The 20235-nt window shown below is 41.8% G+C and overlaps 1 protein-coding gene across 1 annotated transcript in view; it reads left to right on the top strand.

The window, feature by feature from the left end:
- CEP170B (centrosomal protein 170B) overlaps positions 1 to 17208 on the top strand; it is a 56796-nt gene extending 39588 nt beyond the window's left edge. The window contains exons 12-19 of the mRNA XM_053946220.1: positions 2081 to 2330; positions 4555 to 4714; positions 8339 to 8377; positions 8923 to 9066; positions 10609 to 10697; positions 11257 to 11350; positions 12232 to 12283; positions 13010 to 17208. Coding sequence (XP_053802195.1) covers positions 2081 to 2330; positions 4555 to 4714; positions 8339 to 8377; positions 8923 to 9066; positions 10609 to 10697; positions 11257 to 11350; positions 12232 to 12283; positions 13010 to 13245 — 1064 coding nt within the window. The 3' untranslated portion in view covers positions 13246 to 17208. The remainder of the gene's footprint in view (positions 1 to 2080; positions 2331 to 4554; positions 4715 to 8338; positions 8378 to 8922; positions 9067 to 10608; positions 10698 to 11256; positions 11351 to 12231; positions 12284 to 13009) is intronic.
- The last annotated feature ends 3027 nt before the right edge of the window (positions 17209 to 20235 follow it).

Here is a 20235-nt window from a genome sequence, read left to right as displayed (position 1 = left end):
TGATTAAGCTAAAAGAGTATGTACAGTCTCTTCTCTTGCCTTATTTTGAGATGATGCTATTATTAACTTCTTGTTAATACTGATAAACAAATTTAAAACAAGATAATGTGGTCAGTTTTCCAAACAGCAGGTGCTCTTTGCACTCCCTCTGCCTTTGGACCACAGGCTTCAAATGATTCAGAGAAAAATGCTAAGTGTTGGCCAGTTCTTTCTTTAAATGAATTGGTTTTTGATTTCCACACCTCTGTAGCAGCATGCTAACCCCTTTCCTTGTCCACAGTTGCAGCAGATTATGCTAATCCTTCCTCTGAATTAGTCACTCTTAAAATACTAACCTCATAATTCCTTGATAGGAATTGATCCTTGTGCAAGCTCTAAGTACATGCTGGTGTATTTTGAGCTTCATCATGCTTGCTTGTCGTGTGATCCATGCTCTTGTACTAATGCTGTTATAGTCATAGCAAATCAGCAGCTAGAACTCCCTTCCTGCAACATGAGTGACACGTTGTTAAACTGGACTATTGCACTGTGCCATCAAGGCTTTTTTAGCATGATACAACAACCCTTGAAAGCTTTGAATGTCAGGCCTAGGGGATAAGGAGGCAGATGTGGCTGATTTATTCCAGAAGTTCTTAGTGTTTAGCTAACCACAGGAGCTCCCAACTCTCCCAGTGGGAGAAAGTTAATCTCGCTAGTGATGGAACAGCATGAACTGTCTGCCCATGAGACAAGATGTGCTGGTATAATGTTGGGCCATATGAAGTAGCTTTCTGTGAAAGTCACAGATAACATCAGAATAATCCAAGTTACCAGTTCTGAAAGCTAAAGGCCTGTCTCCTGTGCTCCTCTGTGTACACAATTTGTTTACTCAGGGTAATTTAATTGATGCTGAGGGAGCTGATTCTTATTTCCCTTGGCACACAGAGATGGAAAATGAGTCTCATCATTTTAAAATTGCTGTTCAGTGACAGGGTGACCTCTTGATTCTAAAACTGCATTAAAAAAAAAAAAAAGAGATGCAACTCTATGAATTGAATATGAGCAGATTTATTTATTTTTATTTTATATATATATATGTATATATCTAAATACCAAGACAAGGCATTGTTATAGCTATGGGTGAGATAGCAATGTGTAGGAATTCTTCTTTCACTATACAGTAATTATCTATAGTTTCTACCTGCATCTTACAAGCCAAATTAGTTGGTTTTGTATGTATGGTGTATGATGCTGACTTAATTCACAGGTAGTGTTTCAGTGTTAGGATTGTCTTGGTAACACAGTGACGTTTTTTGGTGCTGTAATTCTAAATAACTCGTCTGGTTCTGTTTGGTGGGTCTCCATTCTCCAGGGGTGGACAGAAGGGAATGAAGCAGTACTTGTAGGGAGTATAGTGAGGCAGCAAACATTGGGAGCCCAGTTTTCAAACAAGGACACCTTGACATTTCCCATGCAAGGAAGACCTGGGTGTCTGCAGATCTGCAGAACAAGTTGGGATAAGTGAGCAGCTTCCACTTGGCTCCAGGGCTTGGAGCCAGTCCTGACTGTGAACACTTTCTTGCAGAGTGTCATTAATGGTGAATTGTGAGGCAGGAGGTGAACATGGGGTGTGTACTCTTGCAAATAACACCAAGCACCACAGTCTACTCTTCACTCAAAAATCCCTCCTTGTGCTTGTACTTGAAGCTAATTAGAAAGGTATCTGCAGGCTTGAAAATTGGGCTCTCTTTAGAAAAGGACTTCTGTGGGACTATGAGGAGTCTGAAATGTGTGCTACTTATTCACAGAGCTTCTGTGCATGGAAAGCCGAGTCTGTGGTAGTAATTTACTACAGTGGAGGCGTTAACCTAGTCATTATGATTTTCCATTGGAATTTTCCACTCCAAATTTGTACAGTGAATGGGAGCCATAAAGGGGCTTAACCTTGAAATAAGCTCAGAGAATGTGGTGTTTTAACTTAAGATCTGCACAGAAACTCTCCTTTCCTTGTGCTCTTGGGCTAGTTTTGTGTTACCTTTCAGCCTTTTGTAGTTACTCTTGACTACTGTCCTCGATCTGAAACCAATTCATTTTTTATAAGCATCAAGGCGGAGACCACAGGGTTCAGATTACACTTCTACTTCGGAGGAGGAATATGGCTCAAATCACAGCTCCCCTAAACACAAACGCTCCCATACTTCAACAGCCACACAAACACCGAGGATGCGTGGCTCTGGGCTGGGCAAGCAGAAGCACAACGGCAGAGAAACAGATGAGGATGAAGATTTTGATGACAACCCTGACCCCTACAACTTCATGGCACAGACAGCAGAGATAGCAGAAATAGCCAGGTGAGGTGGGGCTTTATCTCTTAATCCACAAGTTTAAAATGGGTTATTTTCTCCTTGGTGTTCAAATCAAACCCAGGTGTCAGGGTAGAAGGAGAGGCTCTCTCCTGTTGTTTGTGTGCCCACATCTCCTTTATATATGAACATTGACTTGGAAGGTTTTCATGAACCTTTACAGCCTGGATGTGCTGGTTGTACCTTGTATCTACAAAAGGCCACGGTGCAGGGCGTCGTCTGTTGGTTTGTTTCTTGCTCAAGCTATGGGAAGTCTAATTGTTTATACCTGCATAACTCTGCTCTCTGCTGGAAGTCACAGTGTATGTTTGTGTGTGTATGGTGTGGTTGATGTGAACTCTCCTAATTCTCTGCAGAGGAAGTCAAATAGATTAGCAAAGACTGAATATGTAAACTGTGGAAGCTGCTTTGCCTGAAGCTGGTGAGGGAGCAGTAAGGAATAGCTGCAGGGCAGAAACCTCTTTGTTTGGCACAACTGAATCTGAACGTGTCTAGACCTTGTATATAAATGAATCGTTGCTTAGCTTGATGTCCCTGGATACAGTACTTGCTGTGTACTGGTGGTCTGATGGTTGCCTGGAGGACCTCGGCAATAAAGCAAATAGATTCTTTTTTTAAACAGTGGCATTTGAGGTTTGTCATCTCTAATATGCAACTGTGTTATGCCAACTTTCCAGAAATACTGGTCTTCCATTGTACTGGCCATACTTGAAATACTTTTGCCTGAGGAAGCTGCCTTGTGTCTGCTTTTGGCTATATCGCCTTCGCTGCTGCCGTGCTCACCTCAAAAGGGCTTTTCTTGCTAAAAGTTGCTGTCAAGCTGCTAGAAAGTGTGTCAGCCTTCAAACCAGGCTGCTCTACCTGTGCTGCACGAAGTGTGTGTGTGTGTGTGAGATGCCGGCTTCCCTCCCAGCAGCATTCCCAGCACGGGGGAGCGCTCCGGCTCTCAGCTATAAATAAAGGCTTGCGTCAGGCTCGTCTGGCGCTGCACCGTGCAGGGCTCTGTCACAGAGTCTGCCTGGTAATTGCAGTTCTGATTTCCCTTGCTGCTCCCGAATTAACTGGGAGGGGTTTAGAGGAGTCAGGGAGAGTTAAAAGGGAAAATGCCACTTGTTTACAGTACTGAGTCACATAATGGAAGTGTTTGGTGACAGTTCTATCCAAACCAGCACAGAGAGGGGTTACCTTATGCAGCCTGTATTTTATTAGTTCAACTGTGCGTTTTCTTTCCAAGGAAATGTTTTGATGAACTGACAGTTTTATTACATTGCTTGTTTTCCTTGTGGGTGTCTTCCAACTTGGAATATTCCATAATAACATGGGGTTTTTTTGTTGGGTGACATGGTTTTTTTTTTTTTTTTTTTGGTTGGTTGTTTTGGTTTTTTTCATTAAAAGAAGACAGTTGTTTCAAATTAATCTGACTAGCTGTAAGAGTTTTTTTTCTCGTGGAAGTTTTCCTTTAAAATTACCACAACAGCTACTTCTGGTCTGAAGGGGGTTTTTAAAGCTCTACTACCAACAATCCAGAGACTTAGGAGCTGTTTTTGAGCTCTAGAGCAGATAGAGCAAGGTCCTGCCAACACTGAGTGTTAACTGGACACCTGTCAAGGGGCTTGAAGTTTCAAGACTTGGTTTCTGAAAACCAGATCCCTCTAACATATGCTGTGCTTTCCTCATAATCCCTCAGTTCTTCTGGAGAATGTGGAGGCATATTGTGATTTTCAGTCTACAGACCACAAGAAAAATGCAAGAGAAATTGAGTTTTTTTTCTTTAAGTAAAAAATGAATTTTTTTCCCCTGTATGTACTTTTTAATGGAAACCAAAGAAGACCCAGGAAGAAAAATTAACTGTACTGTATTAAGAAAACAAACAAACAAGAGACAGAAGTAGAATGAATGGGTGGGGGAGCAATAACAAAATTTCTTTATGGATTGTCTCTACTTTCTGGCAGTGTGTAGTTACTAGAATTTGCTTTATATAAATTCTCCACTTTGAGGCTGGATTCAGGCAGGAAGGGGATTTATTTTTTTATGCAGCCAGAACATTCCTCAGCACCTTGCCAAGGCAGCCCAAAAAACCCTGTTTGCCCTAGCCTCTGCAGAGGTTATAGTTCCCACAAACCTTTTGTGGGTCCTCTTTTTATATTTTATGAATGAGAGGCATGTTGGTATTCTGTCTCCTAATGGTTCTGCTTCGTTGCCTGTGCTTTAGGCTCAGCCAAACCTTGGTGAAGGATGTGGCCATCCTTGCTCGAGAGATTCACGATGTTGCTGGAGACGGGGACTCACAGAGTTCCTCGGGGACGGGACCAAGCCCCTCCCTCAGCTCTGTGCCCAACACTCCGGCTTCTACCATATCTGCCAGAGAGGAGGTAAGGTCTGGAATCACAGAGATCTCTGCCCCTCGCTGCTAGTAAGTGCCTGGGGCATGATTGGAGTGGGAGACCAGGGCAGCATCCCCAGTTGCTGCAGCACTGAAAAACCTTCATTCCTTGTTCTCCTAAAAAGCACCACCAGAAAGACCAAATGCAGCCTATTTAGGGTGCTCTTTATTTTGTCCTCTCTGCTGCAGCCAGCCTTGCAAGAATCATATAATTTTCTCAAGGCTTCTGTTTGGACACTGGTCCCTGAAATTTGCCTCTGAGGAACAGTATGGAGGGGATGTGTTGTGCTCCTGTGCCAGGGAGCCAGAGCCTTCGTCTTTGTTTCACACAAGGCACTGACCGTGTGCACTGGCTGCACTCTCTGTGTCAGCTGTGTTTTGTACTTCTGCTGTGTCCTTTCTGCCAGGACTGTTGAAATGCTGTGCAGGTGTTGCTTTAATCCCTTCCCTTCATGTGAGTATTGGTGGAGGAGGGCAAGGACTCTGGGAGCTGGGCAGGGAGGCAGGCAGGTAGCTTGGGAAGTGCTGTCACCAAGCCCTTCAGTGAAGCTGTGGCTTCCTCCCAAACTGTGTAGCACAGTTTGTCTGCACTAGGCTGGGAAGGAGAGAGGCAATTTCTTAATTTGGTTCACCAGTGCCGCAGCGCAGGGACCAGCTCAGCTCAAATTTGGCTGTAAGGTCACCAGGAGGCTTCAGCTGCTGAAACAGAATCGCCTTTACTACTGTTTAAATCCAAATTCCCTCCTGTGTACCACCAGCGTGGGCTTAAAAAATACACAGGTCTCTCCTGCTCAAATGGTTCCTCTGGCTCCCTGTTGTCTTTGACTATTGTGAGAATTGCAGACCCATCCTAGGCAGGGTTCAAAGCTGAGACCAAACCTGTTACTCTGCCAAGAGAGTCCTTGGAGGTCCCGTGATCCTGCTGTGATCAGCGCTAGAGGTGCAAAGCAGAAGTTTAGGGAGATACCCAGATCAGGCGAGTGTGGCTGTGGTTGTGCTAAACAGAGATCAACTGCAGCCTGCTCAGGGAGGGGTTTGTCCTGGGGCCTTTTGGAGCCAAAGTGCACAAATGTTTCACAATAACTGCAGACTCTGAGATAAAATGTTTTATTGCTTTGTTTCCTTGCAAGTGCCACACCTGCCAAGCTGCCTTTTGTATTATTCTTTTCAAGCAGTAAAGGTGACATGCCTACTGTACTTCTGACTTGCAAATGAAACATTTTACTGGGCTCCCACTTGTTTACAGGGGAAGAAGAGTAGCATCCCTGCTTTTTTTTGTGGAGTGCCACTGAAGGGTTCAACTGTAACTCAGCTCATACAGAGGGATATTCCCAGCTGCTAGAGGAAGACACCTGCAAAAGTGTGTCTCTAGTTTCTCTAGTGTTTCTGCTCTGTGCAAAATTCTTGAGATCTTACAGTGGTGTGAAGGATGAAGCACTGATGGAAGCCTATGAAGACAGGTCAGGAATCATAACCTTTGGTGTGTTCAGGTAGTGGCTGAGAACACTCTAAAGGCTCCTAATGAGGCTTCCTCTGAACAGGAGTGGATATCAGCATGATTTCAGCAGGGCCAGCATCTGGCAGGCCATTTGAGTACACTCAAAATGCCACAATGCATCAGTGTTGCTGCCGTACGTTATCGATAGCCAGGAACAGGTTCCATCAGCAGGGCTTTCTGCTGGCAGTGCTGAGATGTGGAGCAGATCCTGAATAGCTTGGGATTCTAAACAGTGCAGCCTGGGGGTCTTGTTATGAATGCCAGCAATATAAACTGATGTGAGTTTAATAAACACACATCATCTTTGGCACTGGACCAGATGCAGCACCAGTGCACTGCCACGCCTGCTTCCCACAGTCTAAATTTTGTTGAAACTGTGCTGAATTAATAATTTTGGCTTGATGCAGAGAAGCTACTGGGAAATGTCTGAAGATCAGTGTGTGTGATGCTAAGCACTGTGAATTTTGTGAGTGTTATCAAACAACTATATTAAATATTCTAGGAAAGGACACAGTGATGAGAAATAGCTACTATGGTTATAATAGTAATATATTGAAATATCTGATAGAAGTGATTATATGAATAAGAAAAGTTTTCTCTATGTGGCTGTCTCTTACACTGCAATGGCTTATGCAGTGTTGTATGCCATTCTGCATTCTAGTACTAAATATTTATATCTATTCCAAAAAAGTGGGGGAAAATGCAGGAAAAAGAAGTACTGATATTGGAATCGCTTTTGAGTGTTTAATGCTGTACCAGAAACATCATTTGGGACCAGCGTGTGGTTGGCATTTCTCGGCCTCAAATGAACTGCTTTTTAATTACTTTTATTAAGAAGCTTGGTCAAAGTTTAAATGAGAAGTATCCTCTTCTAAGTTAAGGTGGAGCCTTAGATTTAAACCTTATTTTTCATGTTCTGTCCTTTCAGGTTCAGTGCTGGCTTGGATGTGTGCCAGGGAGGCTTTCCATTTCCCCAGTGTACGTTTGGGGTGGTTTTGTTTTTCTAGCCTCAGCTGTACAGTTTATGATAAGATAGATTCTTGGCATACAGAACTGAGTACTGCTACAAATTAAGCAAATTAAAAAATCCCAAAAAGCCAACAATAAAAAAACAGAACAAAAGAAAGAGTTCAGCAAGGGCGAAACCTTAATGATTCCTGTTTACCAAAGCCTTGGGTTGTTTGGGATGCCTTGCTTTGTGGTTGTGTAGGTTTTGCAGGACCCAGCTTTCTGCAGAGCTCAGCCACCAAACTTAAACCTCAGCTGCTGCAAACACATCAGGTTGGATCATCCCAAATCACTGGCTACTTCTGCGAATTTTAGACCTGCATAAAATTCTTGTGGCAGATCTTTTTAAAAAAAGTTAATAATGATGTAACAAAAACTAAAGAGCCTGATTAAGTTTGTTAAGTTGTTGTGTAATGTACTCAGTATGAGTGTTGGTACGACAAGAGGAAATGCTTACGGGTGTGATGGAACAGAAAATGTGAGAACAGAACAGGTCATGTGCAAAATCTCCTGGATGGTGGAGCAGGTGCTGTCCTTACCTTGTTTTCAGCTGTTTGTGCTGAGACCTGCTCACTGTAGGAATATCTCATTCCCTTCTGACACTTTTACTGCTGCAATCAGCCTAACTTACTGTTTCTGCACTTGATGATAGGAAGCTTATTAGCTAAATATTTTGGCTGTTCTGGCCCTGCGCCATACTATCTCACACCTGCTGCCTGTGTATAACCCAAGTGCTGCTGCATAGCGTGAGGAGCCTGGACCTTGGATGGCACATGGTTTCCTCACAAGGAGCTGTGTGCTTTGCCAACCAAAGAGCCTCTTGGGCTGGGTGTTCAGTCCTTTCCCAGAGCGCTCTGGATTTCGCTCAGCACAGTCCAGTTTGGATTAACTGGGGAGCTGCCCGAGGCCACCTCAGCAGAACTGGCTGGTGACCAGGATCTCCGTGGGCTTCAGTGCATGATGGGGGGGTGGGCACCAAGTGCTGGTCCTCAGGAATGTGCTTTTGGGGATATCAACCCCAAATAATGCCAAACCCTGTGTTCTCTTTGATACTTGCTGTCACAGTCATTCACTAGCATTGATCTCTTTGTTTCTGTTTTAACACAGATTGCTCGTAGATCTTTTCGGCTGGCATATCCATCTCAGGTGCACTTTCCATCCCATTATTTTTGTATCTCTGTCTTGTCACTGTTATTTTCTTCCCCTTCTTTTAAAGTTTTGGTCAGTAAACCCAACAGGAGTAACTGTCTTGTCATTTCTGTTCTTCCAGTTAATTATTTGCTTTTTTAGTGGTTTTGTATTGCTTTTTCATCTCTTTCACGTGTTACTAAATGGTTTCTGATTAATTTGAGTGTGTCTTTAATGTTGCATTGATATATTAAGACATAAAATATGGGAAAATAGGGTCCTTTTGAGTTTTAGCTAAATTCAAAAAAGACAGATGTACTTTTCCATACATGCTCAAGACTCAAAATTTTAAAGTAAGCCCCACAGAGTTTTGTGGTATGTCTCCAGTGGGTAGGCACTTGCAGGATTGGGGTCTAGGAATTTGCTTACGAGCCCATACCTGTCTGAACAAGACTTAAATGAATCAGGGTTCCTCTCGGGCTTGCCTGAAAATCTGCAATACCTTCAGTGAGTGCCTGCTTTCCCTACTAATTTTTAATGACTCATTACTCATTATTTCCAAGTTGGTGCAGCACATTCCAGAAGCAAGTCTGAACTACCAGAAAGTGCCTCCGGGATCAGTGGAACTGAAGGATTTTGACCAAAATATGAACGATAATAGAGAAGAGGATCCCTCAAGAAAAACAAGGACAAGAAACCGTGAGGAGGCAGGCCACCTTTTTCTTTACTTTATATATGATATTGCTATAAGCTGCTATATGTAAACTTGTTGTTTGTAAGCTGCCAAGGGAGGCTGCTCAAAAAAACAAAACAAAAACCCAAAAACCCCAACTTCTCAGCAGCCCTGATGTGTGGGTATAGAAACAGTGTTTAAAAAGAAAGAAGAGGAGCAGAACCACCCCTCTTGCCAGTAGTGACTGGAAGTTTCCTCCCTTGTGTAAAATGCCAGTCAAACCTGAGGCTTGGTCACCTGTTTTTGGCTCTAACACATTCAGTGTTAGAGCCTTCTTAGGCTATTTCACTGCTATCTTAGAGAAGAGCTCAAACATCTCAACTTTGAAATCTGAAGCACTGATAGTTTAATGGCACCTTACTGTTCTGCAGCTGGCATCCTGGTTAGAGCTGCTCATGGAGCAGCAATGGCGGGATCTGGACCTTAGGAGGGGATGTGTGACAGCTGGCTTGCTGTGCCCTGCAGTCTGTGAGCATCACTCCCTCCAACGTTACATGCAGGGTGACCTGCAAATCCCTGTGGTGATGGTAAAGGCTGAGAAAGCCTGGCCTGCACTTGAGGCTGGGGATGGTGTTGGGATGAGGGGTGTAGTGGGGTGATGGTGCCAGGGGGAGGAGGAGGAAAGCTGCTGATCCAGCACTGGCTGTTGCTCTTGCCTGCTTTCTGCCTGCCTGCCAGCTGTGGTGGAAAGGAGGAGCTGGGGCAGAGGCTTCAGGGAGGCAGTGCAGGCAGGAGGGCAGAGCTGCCTCCAGCACATCCACCCTGGAGGTGGTGTGACTCTCACAGGCACATACAGGGGACCGTGGGCTCAGCCACTGGAACTGATCCTCTCCTGTGACTGGTTTGAAGCAATCCCTTCCTCTCCTGTAGAGAAGTGCTGAGGCTGGATAAAAAGTGCAGCTTCAGAGTGCCCCCAGCTTGATGTGGGCTTTCCTGGCAGAAGCCTGGAAGCTCTGCTAAGCCACAGGACTTGAATATTTGAGGTTTGATAGTATTTTACTGTTACTTTTAATAAAGCAGAATGTAACATGGTGGGATACCTGGCTGTGAAGGTGGTTTGAACTCATATGTGTCACATTAGATAGTTTCAGTGAGACTGCTTATAGGGCTTCTTGCATTGTGATTTGACTTTTTGGTTGTGGGGGGTTTTTTTTTGGGTTTTTTTTTGGGGTTTTTTTTTTTGTTTGTTTGTTTGTTTTTTTTTTTTTTTGTGAGGTGTGGAAAGTCCTAAGTGCTGCTCTTTCAGAAATGCTTAAATGCTTAACAGCAGACTTACTTAAATGCTTACTGCAAACAGCTGTGTCTCTGTCTCTAAAAAAAGTCTGAACAAGTTAGTATTAACCATTTTGCCAAAGTGCTGTAGCAAAGCTGCACATCATCTTAATCTCCCTTGAACTTCAAGTATCATCCGCAGAAACAAAGATGTTTCAGTGGAGATGGTTTACTGTACAAAAAATTCCTATTTTGTAATATGCTGCTTTTGCTAAAAGTTCTCCAATCTGTCCTCATATTTTAGGTAATCTTTGACAATCTGATGTTGAACCCAGTGTCCCAGTTATCACATACGATCCGTGAAAATACAGAAAACCTTGCTGAAAAAATGAAGTAAGTAACTTCTTGTCCCTGGCCTGAAATATTAACTTGCTGGTGAGTTTGTTGACTTGCTGCTTGTGGAAGACATTGTACTGTTGTCTTGGAAAGTTCTGTAATCAGGATGCAGGGAATCTACACGTAGGAAATTGTGTGTGTGTGTAGCCACCCAGAGGTAATATGATTATTTGCTATCACTTTCCCTCATATCTTTGGCCTTTGGAATTTTAATGCTGGATTTGTAGTGCCTGTTGATGCCTTGACTTTGAAATGCTGCCTATGCAGGAGATAGAGCTGAAAACTGGTGGATCGTTTCTTCTTTCCTTTTCTGTACCAAGGCTCTTGTAAATATGCAATATGTTACCAAGCTTGTGAAGTCTTTCCAAAGTTTGTTGTTGCTCTAAAGACATCGGAGGGAAGGACTTTGGATTGTTCCTAAATCAGCTGAAAGGAGCTTTATCCAGCTGCTAATCCACTAATCTCTTTTGTTGCCACATCTTTTGATAATTAAGTCTTTTAAACAAGCAGTTTTTTGATGGCAGTTTTAAGATCTGCTCTACTTTTTGTGTTACAGGATTCTGTTTCAAAATTCAGAAAGGACCTGGGAGGAAATGGAGGCCAAAATCAATTCAGAAAATGAAGTGCCAATTCTGAAGACATCAAACAAAGTAAGTCCATGCAAACAAGTGAAATACTAAAGACTTGATCCATGAAAGCTTTGTAACAAACCAAACTAACAATATCTGACCCTTCTCAAAGCCATTTCTGAAATTTCTGGTCCATTTTCATGTGTTGAACTGCTGGATTTCGTTACTGTTTGAAGTGTGACAAAGTGAGTTCCTTCTGTGGTTTTGTTTCACCAAACTCTTTCCCAGTTCCTTTGCAAATGATTTTCAGAGACTGGATTCTTAACAGATGTTGAAATTCAGGGTCATTAGGCCTCATTTAAACATTTACCAAAGGGTCGCCTACCATGTGGTTGCCACAGCTTCAGCTGCAGACAGGTGTTTCACCTGTAAATGTTTGATATGAGGACAGTAAAAATCCACCTCAGGTGATTCAGCCTCAAGATGGTGCTTGTGCTCTCATGACCTTTCATTGCCCTTGAAGGGGGATTGTCAGTAAGGATTTAAGTGCAGTAGTGGACCCAGTGAATATGATGAATACTAAACAACCTTGTGCTAGACCTGTGTAGCTTGATGCTGCAGCAGTATAAATGTGGCCAAATACCCTGTCTGGTCTAGGAGTTGAGTTTGTAAATATCTTAGAGCATTTCTTATTAAGGATGAGTCTTTGTACAGGTGTAGCATTTAATATCTAAAAGCCACTGTGGCTGTGAATGGGGTGTGTAGTAGCACTTGGTGACATGATGCAGAGCAGGCTCCCTGTGCACTGACCAAATGCCCCTCAATACAGCTTTTCTGTTAAATGACCAAGGTTGGGCCTGACTTTGAATCTTCTTGATCAGATAAGGCAGAAGCAGTAAGACTAAATTCCTGTGTCAGTTGAATACTTCGTTGCTTAATTTTCTTTTGATGCTTTTTTCTAGGAAATCAGTTCTATCCTGAAGGAGCTCAGGCGAGTTCAAAAACAGCTTGAAGGTTGGTCATCTAAAATGTTCCTGTTGTCTCTCAAATGCCAGTAGAGTTGCACAAAATAATGTTGTCCTGATTTGTCAGTGAAAGCTGGGAGAGGATGCAGAAGTTCAGGCTGTTACCACAGTGCTGTCTGATGAGTGCATTAACTGTAGATTTATCTTTATACTGACAGTTTTTAGAAAGATTTTTGACTATTGAAATGTAGAAGCTGTTGCTATGGAAATGCCTTGTTTGTGGTAATTAGCATATTCCCATAAGATAAACTGGTGCAAGACTGTTCTGATGAAATAGTATTTAGCAGCTCTTCCAGCCAATAAACTGTGCTATGCTTTTTGGACTTGAATTTTGCACTTAGATCTCTGCATTAGAAAAAGCAAGACAAGCTCTTGCATCATCTAAAAGCATAGTAAAGGCATGTAAAAGCATGCAGGCATCATTTTGGGCTCCTGCTAAAAGCTTGCCATTTGGCTGCTGTAGTTTGTCTTTTCCAATTTAACCAGAAAGTTGAGAGTCCACATCTCTTCAGTCTGGGAGAGGTTTTGCTTGTTAAAGCTGTTTACACCTGAAGGTACTAATGAGGAAAATAACCTGACTAAAATGAACAAAAGTAATGTTTACAGTTCTTCTGCCTTCAAAATGAAGGCAGCAAACTTCTGTTTGGAAACTTTGCTGACTGCTGCTAATGTGTTTATGTCTCTTTTTTTTTTTTTTTTTTTTTTTTTTTCCTAGTCATAAACGCTATCATTGACCCTACTGGAAACTTGGATATAGTTACCAGTAACAAAACATCTTCTGCTGCTAAACAATCTACAGCCACTAAAGTCAGGACTGCTAACAATTCTGGGTCCACACTGGAGACTTTGTCCCTAGCACAGATGAGAAACTACGCTCAGAAATCGAACTGTGGGTCTTCTAGCTTACAAGAGTCGAATTTCATTCCAGATGGAGAGAAATATGTGATCTGATACAATATTTTGTATTGCTGTTATACTGTAATCTACTGTTGCATTAGTATTGTGTATGAGTGGTTTGTGGACAGTTTGTGTGGAGCAGTTGTTTAGATTGCTAACATGTTGCACAAAAAAGAAAAATCTATGCTGTGAGGGTGAATGGAAAGTCTGTGTATGCCTTTTAAACAAGACTAGCACTGTGGAGCAGCACATACTCAGCACAGAGGCAAACTGATTTTTACTAAAGTACTCATTTATTCTTCCAGTGTGCCATAAGAAAACAGGCTTTGCATATTTTCCATTCGATACTGCTGAGGCTAAAGTGCTCTTGCATTGGCCTGTTTATAACTATTCAGTTGTAATGATGTTCAGTTTGAAAAAAAAAACTACACTTTTTTGGTACTATATTTGTTTGGGTTTTATTTGATTGAATTTTTTTGAAGTGTACAATGAAGCATTACAACTCTGTTGGAATCAACTTGCAAATCCAACAGAACAATTGTGCAATATTATGGGTTTCTGAGAGAAACCCTTACTGCAGTTGTGTAAGATTTCCTTTCAACAGTCATAAAAAAGCAACCACGCTGAAGTTGTGCATCTGTTTTTCAGTCCAAAAACCAAAACAAGACAGAATAAACCAATTTGTTTTTTTTTATTGGGAAAGTATAAAAGTTAATAATGGTATGAATGTCAAGACTACTGATACAGCTACTATTTTTGATTATATTTCAGACCCAAAGTTTGGGGTAGGTACAAAAAGTTATATTTTACAATTTAGCTTGCCAAATTCTCATTATTTTGGTACAAATGCTGTCTTTAAGCTGCTTTTCTTTTTTTAATTTAAATATACAGTCTTTTCATAATGAGCTACAAGTGCTCTTGGCTGGGCCAAAGACTTAAGATGTTTGCAATTACCCAATTGCAAAGAAAACCATCTGTTCCAATGGCTCATGGAATAAACTCAATTACACAGTTGCTGTGAACTAGTGCAATCACTTGACAGCACTGAAAAAATAATGGCTTTGATGTAGCTCCACCTTTATGGCTACTTCTGTTACGATTTTTTTTTCAATGCAAAAGTGCTTACGAAGCCCACCATTGTGGTGTTCCTCAGAAACTATTCAGCAGTGTCAAGCACTTGGTACGTTTGAGATTTTTGTCTCTGGATTTAATTTTTGGTCCGTTATAATTGTAGAACACTAAGGAATGTGTACAATTGTTTGAGCAATTTCTTATTTAACAAAAGTTGGGGTTTATATTCTGTCTCTGTGTTAAACTGTAAAACACTAAGCAATTTTTATTGCTTTAAGAGCAAAAATTTTGGTTTTGAGGGGATCTCTTCCAGATGTGTTTGCTCCCAGTTTTTTCTGTCTTGTATCGATTCCTTTTTCATTCTTCCAGGTCAACAAATAGTAATCGGGTAAAGAAATTCTTTTGTAGCTGTGGAGGATACATTTACTGGGAAAGGTGAGCAGATGAGTTCCACTTTGCCCTCATACAGTATGTAGTTTAACCAGTGAAAATGGTTTCCCAAGCTTGACTGCTTCTTGTGTGCTGACTCTATATTTTGGGGTGAGTAGTGGATTCCTTAGTTAGCTTCAGTAGTTACCTGAGCTTTTCTGCTAGGATGTTGTATCAGTGGGGACCTGTTAAAATAATTTAAATAAATAGGGGTGCTCACAAAGTGTTTAACCTTACTAGTGAAGAAGGTGATTGCTTTCCTGGTGGAGCCAGTGAGAGCTTTCCATCAATTTCAGCAGAGACAAGATCGGTCGCAAAATAGGAGTATGTCAACACGTCATTAGTTTATTTTTGAGCCTGCAAGATGCTGGCTGGTAAATAGTAGGTGCAGATATCCTTCAGAGATTTCCAGTAGGCTATAAGCTCATCTGCTTGTGTGGAGATGCCCTTCCATGAAGAAATCTGCTGGATTTCACATAGATGAATGCAGAATAAAAAGAATTTGCCCTTGACGTTGTTCTGCCTGTAATATACGCACTATCTGAATGTGTTAATTCATGGTGATCCTGATCTGTCTTTTCTTGAAATACCTGACTGTGTCCTTGGTGAATATCATAAGTGGTGGTATCATTCCTGACATATGAGACACAATTTTTCAAACCCTTCTTAGTTAGGGTTTGAACTGACCAGGTGCTACCCCAACTCACTAGGAGTTGAAGGACCTTCACAGATAAGGTGTTGCTATTAGTTTCAGTTTTGCTGTAGAGACAAGTGAATTACTAAGACGTACATCTGACTTCTCTGATTATTTGTTATTTCCACATCTTCATGGCTATGCGCAAGTGGATTCTGTTTCTCTGCAATGTGCCCTTGATGGGACTTCTGTTTACTTTCACTTGAAAATTGCTTGATTATTCTTTGATTCTTGAACACATCAGGGAGGGATTTTTCTCCCTTGGTTGCTCTGTTCTGAACTAGAGAGAGCAAGCCCACAGACACCTTGCATCAATTAAATCAACCTGCAAAATACAGTACCTCTTCAAGTGACTAATGAGGATGCAACAATCAGTGTCTCTTGATAATTTGTAAATGAGTGTGTGAAGGCAGGGAGGATGCACAGCTTGATTTGTTTTATTTGTGACTCAGCCAAACTGTAAAATGCTTCTGTGTCCTGACACAATGCACATTCTTGGATCTGCATTTGAAAAGGTTTTGCTAGTCAACGATGAAACGCAACATATTTTTTCTTGTGTTCACTGCTTCTGAAGTACTGTGGTTTGCACTTGTCTGCTCCAGATAAGCCAAAGAGCTATCCACTCCTTTGCTGATTGTTGGTTCTTACAAGCAGTACTGTATGCAACCATGGAAACATTGTTTGCCTGTGTGACTCCAATGTGAACCTGACCCATGTGTAGTGGTGTATCTGGAGGGCCCAGGATCGGTGCACAAGATTCCTGCTGGCTCCCGTGAGCTGTGGATGGGCCCTGCATTGAGCTTGGCAGGGGTGATGCTGCCCTGTGTGTCAGTCCTGGGCCACTGCTTTTGTGTGTTTTGTGTTTGACTAAAGCAATGTAACCAAGGGTGGGATTTTCGAAGTCTTGGGGAAGCAAGTTGCTCAGGTCCTTTTGGATTTTCCGTATGCTTTGGGTGCTTGATGCCCTGAGCACCTTCCAAAATCCCAGCCATCAGCTCTTCCACTATACTTGAAAACTTTTCAGTTTGACACTTTCAAATGTAAAATCCTGTTATTCTGTTCTGATGGCGTGAATGTAAATTCCTGTGAGGGTGTGTAGGAGCTTTGGGAGCGAGGACCCAGCTGGATCTATGGCGGTGTCATGTTGTGGTCATGCTCCAGGAGGAAAGAACGTCTGCATCATCTTTGAGTATTTTAGTAAAGGTACAATTAGTGGAATGTTTACATACAGCCTACTGACAAAAAAGGAGACAAAAAGAAAAAGATAAAAAAGTGTAAAGTATTTAAGTGCAAGACTCTACTAGTTTTTTCTTGTTTTGCAGATCACACTAGCTATTTTTGAAGTTGGTAAATGTGTATAACTTTTGCAAAGACCAGACAGAACTACCTGTTCACGTTCAGTGTGCCCCGTGCTGAATTGTGCCTATTTCACTCTCTGCTGTTGTTATGCTGCTGATTCTGCTGTTCTGAACTGTTCACTGGATCATTCCATTTGCATGCAACACAAATGCAAGCTGAGCTGTCTGAGAGTAAAGCTGAAACACGTTTGTATAACTTGAATCGATTAATGACTTTCTTTTTTCCACACCCTCTTGAAATGCTGTGTATAGTTTTGATTTGTTTCTTCTGCCCTGTTTTCTTTCCACTTTTGGTTTGTTGGTTTTTTTTGAAAGATAATTTATTTTTGTTTGGATTATAGGCAGTATCTGTACATTTTGTTTCAAGGTGATATTGTGGATGTCTTTAAAAAACCAAAATGTTATTTTATATAATTTTATCATAAAGTTGCTCTAATAAATCATTCTTTTATCATGTGACAGTGATGCTGCATTTTGTGCATTAATTTGGAGGAGGATGTGTGTTTGGTGGATGGATTGTTTCAACTGCCTGTTCTCATTGCTGTTAATTGCAGTGCAATGACAGAATGGTCAGCCACTGAAGACTCAGAGCACAACTGGATCAGTCCTGGTGACACCTATGGCTGGGCAGATCCCTCTCCAAAGAGCAGGAGTCCCCTTATTCCCCTAGAATCTCTGGGGTTTAAGTCGCTAAGTCCCTTTAACATGAAGGAACCACATCTCAGTATTGTATGGTGATACTTTATTTAATTTTTAGTGCTGTTTTGTTTCATTGCCATGATTAACATGGTGGTTGAATCCAGCCTGGAAGTGATCATTCCCCAGGAGGTATGTGATTGCAGATACATTATTAGGCTTTTTTTTTTTTTCTCTCACCTTAGATATATATATATATATAGCTTATGTGTCTGTGAAATAGTTTTTGATGTTTTCCTTCATTCCACCAGTGTCCTCCTTCCCTCCTGCATTTCTGTCTGAGCTTTGCATCCTTCCTGGCACTTTAGAAATAATTTTAATTCCTCCTTCTCTGCACTGCCTTCAACCTCCCCCACCCTGCCTGGTGCCACGTGAGACTCTGCATTAACATAGCTCCTGCAGGAAGCAGAACACATGCAGCTGATGAAAACATGGCATTGTTTGCCAGCAGTAACTAAAACAGAAAGAGGAAGACAATCCTAGTCCCTAACTAGAATCTCTGGGAGATTTTCCATCCCCTTGTTACCTTTCCATTAGATACTTGCATATGGAAATCTTTTACATTTAAAAGCTTTAGGGAGGGAATTTGTATTAAAAAAACCAGTAAATCTAATGCCTCTCTTAAAAAGCCTTCTGAAGCTTCATTTGTGTGCTGTGTCTGCAGAGGTTTTCTGTGTTGCCTCCAGTGCAGGGCTGCATTGCACACTGACAATATTGCCTTTCCCCAGGCTTCCCTGACAGTATGGAGCAGTGTTTGAGTTGGGATGCTGTGCAAAGGGCCCTTTTGAAATCAATAGTGAACCCACTTCATTAATTTTTAACATTTTGACTGAACAAACATAAGAGGCGGTGAAACTGTAGCCAAAACTATTTGCAACGTAATAAAGCTGCTAGAATTGAAAAATAAAGGATAGATGGGAAAAGTAATGATCTCCTCTCTGCATCTTCCTGCTGAGCCTTCAGCTGCAAGCTTGGCTCTCCAACATCCTCAGCTGCTTTGGGAAATAGAGCCTGGTTTTCCACATGTGCCTAGCAGGGACCACCAGAATGCTTTGCCTTGAGCAGGGTTTCAGGATCCTTTCTCAGAACAAACCTTTTAATTCTTTGGAGGAGGCAGGTTCTCTTTTTTGGATGTTGTGTGAAGATCCAGCGGTAGACCCCCATCTGCTGGGTTCTGCCCACGTGATGGTGGGAGAGCAGCTTGTCCTCCTCAGCAAGGACATCCTTGGGCTTTGAAGAGCAAAGCCCTGCAGGTCTCAGCTGGTGAGGTGGGGTCGGTGAGGGGAGCAGTGGGCAGTTTGCCTGAAGGGGTGCTGCTTTCTGTAATGGGGTGCAACCATTTAGATGCAACCCTGCAAAGACTCTGAGCACCAGCACACAGGAGCTCCCCTGTGCAGTTACCTAGAAAAGGTGTTATTTTAGTGGGTTGGCTGCTGAGCTCTGTGAGTGATGTGGGCTGAGCAAGAGAAGCCAAGAACAATGAATATAAGAAAGTAGCACTCATTAGCACTCTACCCTGATTAAGCCTTTTCTCCTCTAAAAAGAAAATACTGAAAATACTGTACTTGCCAAAAGAGTTGGTGCCAGAAATTGGATGTTCAACACTAAATGCTTCTGTCAACATTCAAATCACAGGAAGGAAAAAAAAAACCACCAAAAAACACTTCACACTGCAGACACTTCCCAAACAGGAGATCCAAAGGCCTGGGTGAGGTTTGGTTTCAGCCAGAGCAATAACCCCAGAAAGAAGAGAAGGAGTACAATTTTTATAATAGAAAATACATTCAACACAGCATACACTGAAGTATTTTCCTAATACTTGCAAGTCATCTTTCCCAGGTGTGACTGGAGGGTGAGTGCTACAAAAGATGAGTGACAAGACTGAGACAGCAAAGGACTCTGCAGTCTCTTGTGCTATATGAATCACAGCTTTATTTGTTTGTTTTCAACTGAAATATTTTTCCAAACAAAACATGGCTGGCAGGCATTCAGTATTTAAATTTAAGCTGAATAAAATTACTCCATATAAATGAAATATTTCAAGTTAAATATTTCAAGTCCATGGCCAGATATCTTAGTGAATTTACTGAATATTTTAAAAAGTGGAAACTGAGTAAATCTTGAAAAATACTTCCAAACAAATCACAATTTTATTTGGACTTTGAATTTTTCCCTTGGCTTGTCAGCTGAATCACTTCCCAGTTCTAAACCTGAAATAATTTCTTTTGGGTCCTCCCCCCCACCCCCCCCCCCTCCAGCTAGTTTAAATATACAGTCTTTTGGCCCAAAGTATAAATAGAGCATTTTTCTTTTCAATTGTACAGACCTTGACTACTCCTGCCTCCTATCCTTCTGTCAGCTGTTGGTATTTGCAGCCCAGGCTTGTTCTCATGGAACAGAAAGTGTAGTTTTGTAGTAATCTCTGCAGTGGTACTGATGTTTTTGTCTATAATTATCTCTCGGAGATGAGAATGCATTAAACTAGCAGTTTCTTCTTAGCAAACCTCCCACACAGGCAGAAAAAGCTCCTCCACTGTATCTTTTAATGCACCCTATAACAAACTGGAAGTCCAGGCATGATTTTTAGAGGGAATATGTTAACCACAGAGTGCCACCCAACCATACAGCAAGAGATGCATTTATTCTGTGTGGGATGGTGGCAAGTCAGCCAGAGCAACTGGCAGAAGGAGCCTTGTCTGAGAGATGGGGAAGAGGAAGAATAAAGAAGATTTCCTGTTTGCTCTAAAACTTGCTATTCTTTTTTTTTTTTTCTTTCCTCCCCCCAGCTGCATGAAT

The sequence above is a fragment of the Vidua chalybeata genome, chromosome 6 (genome assembly GCF_026979565.1).
Source record: "Vidua chalybeata isolate OUT-0048 chromosome 6, bVidCha1 merged haplotype, whole genome shotgun sequence".
Taxonomy (NCBI): domain Eukaryota; kingdom Metazoa; phylum Chordata; class Aves; order Passeriformes; family Viduidae; genus Vidua; species Vidua chalybeata.
The sequence above is the reverse complement of the archived record's forward strand: the minus strand, read 5'-3'. Positions and strand labels throughout refer to the sequence as shown.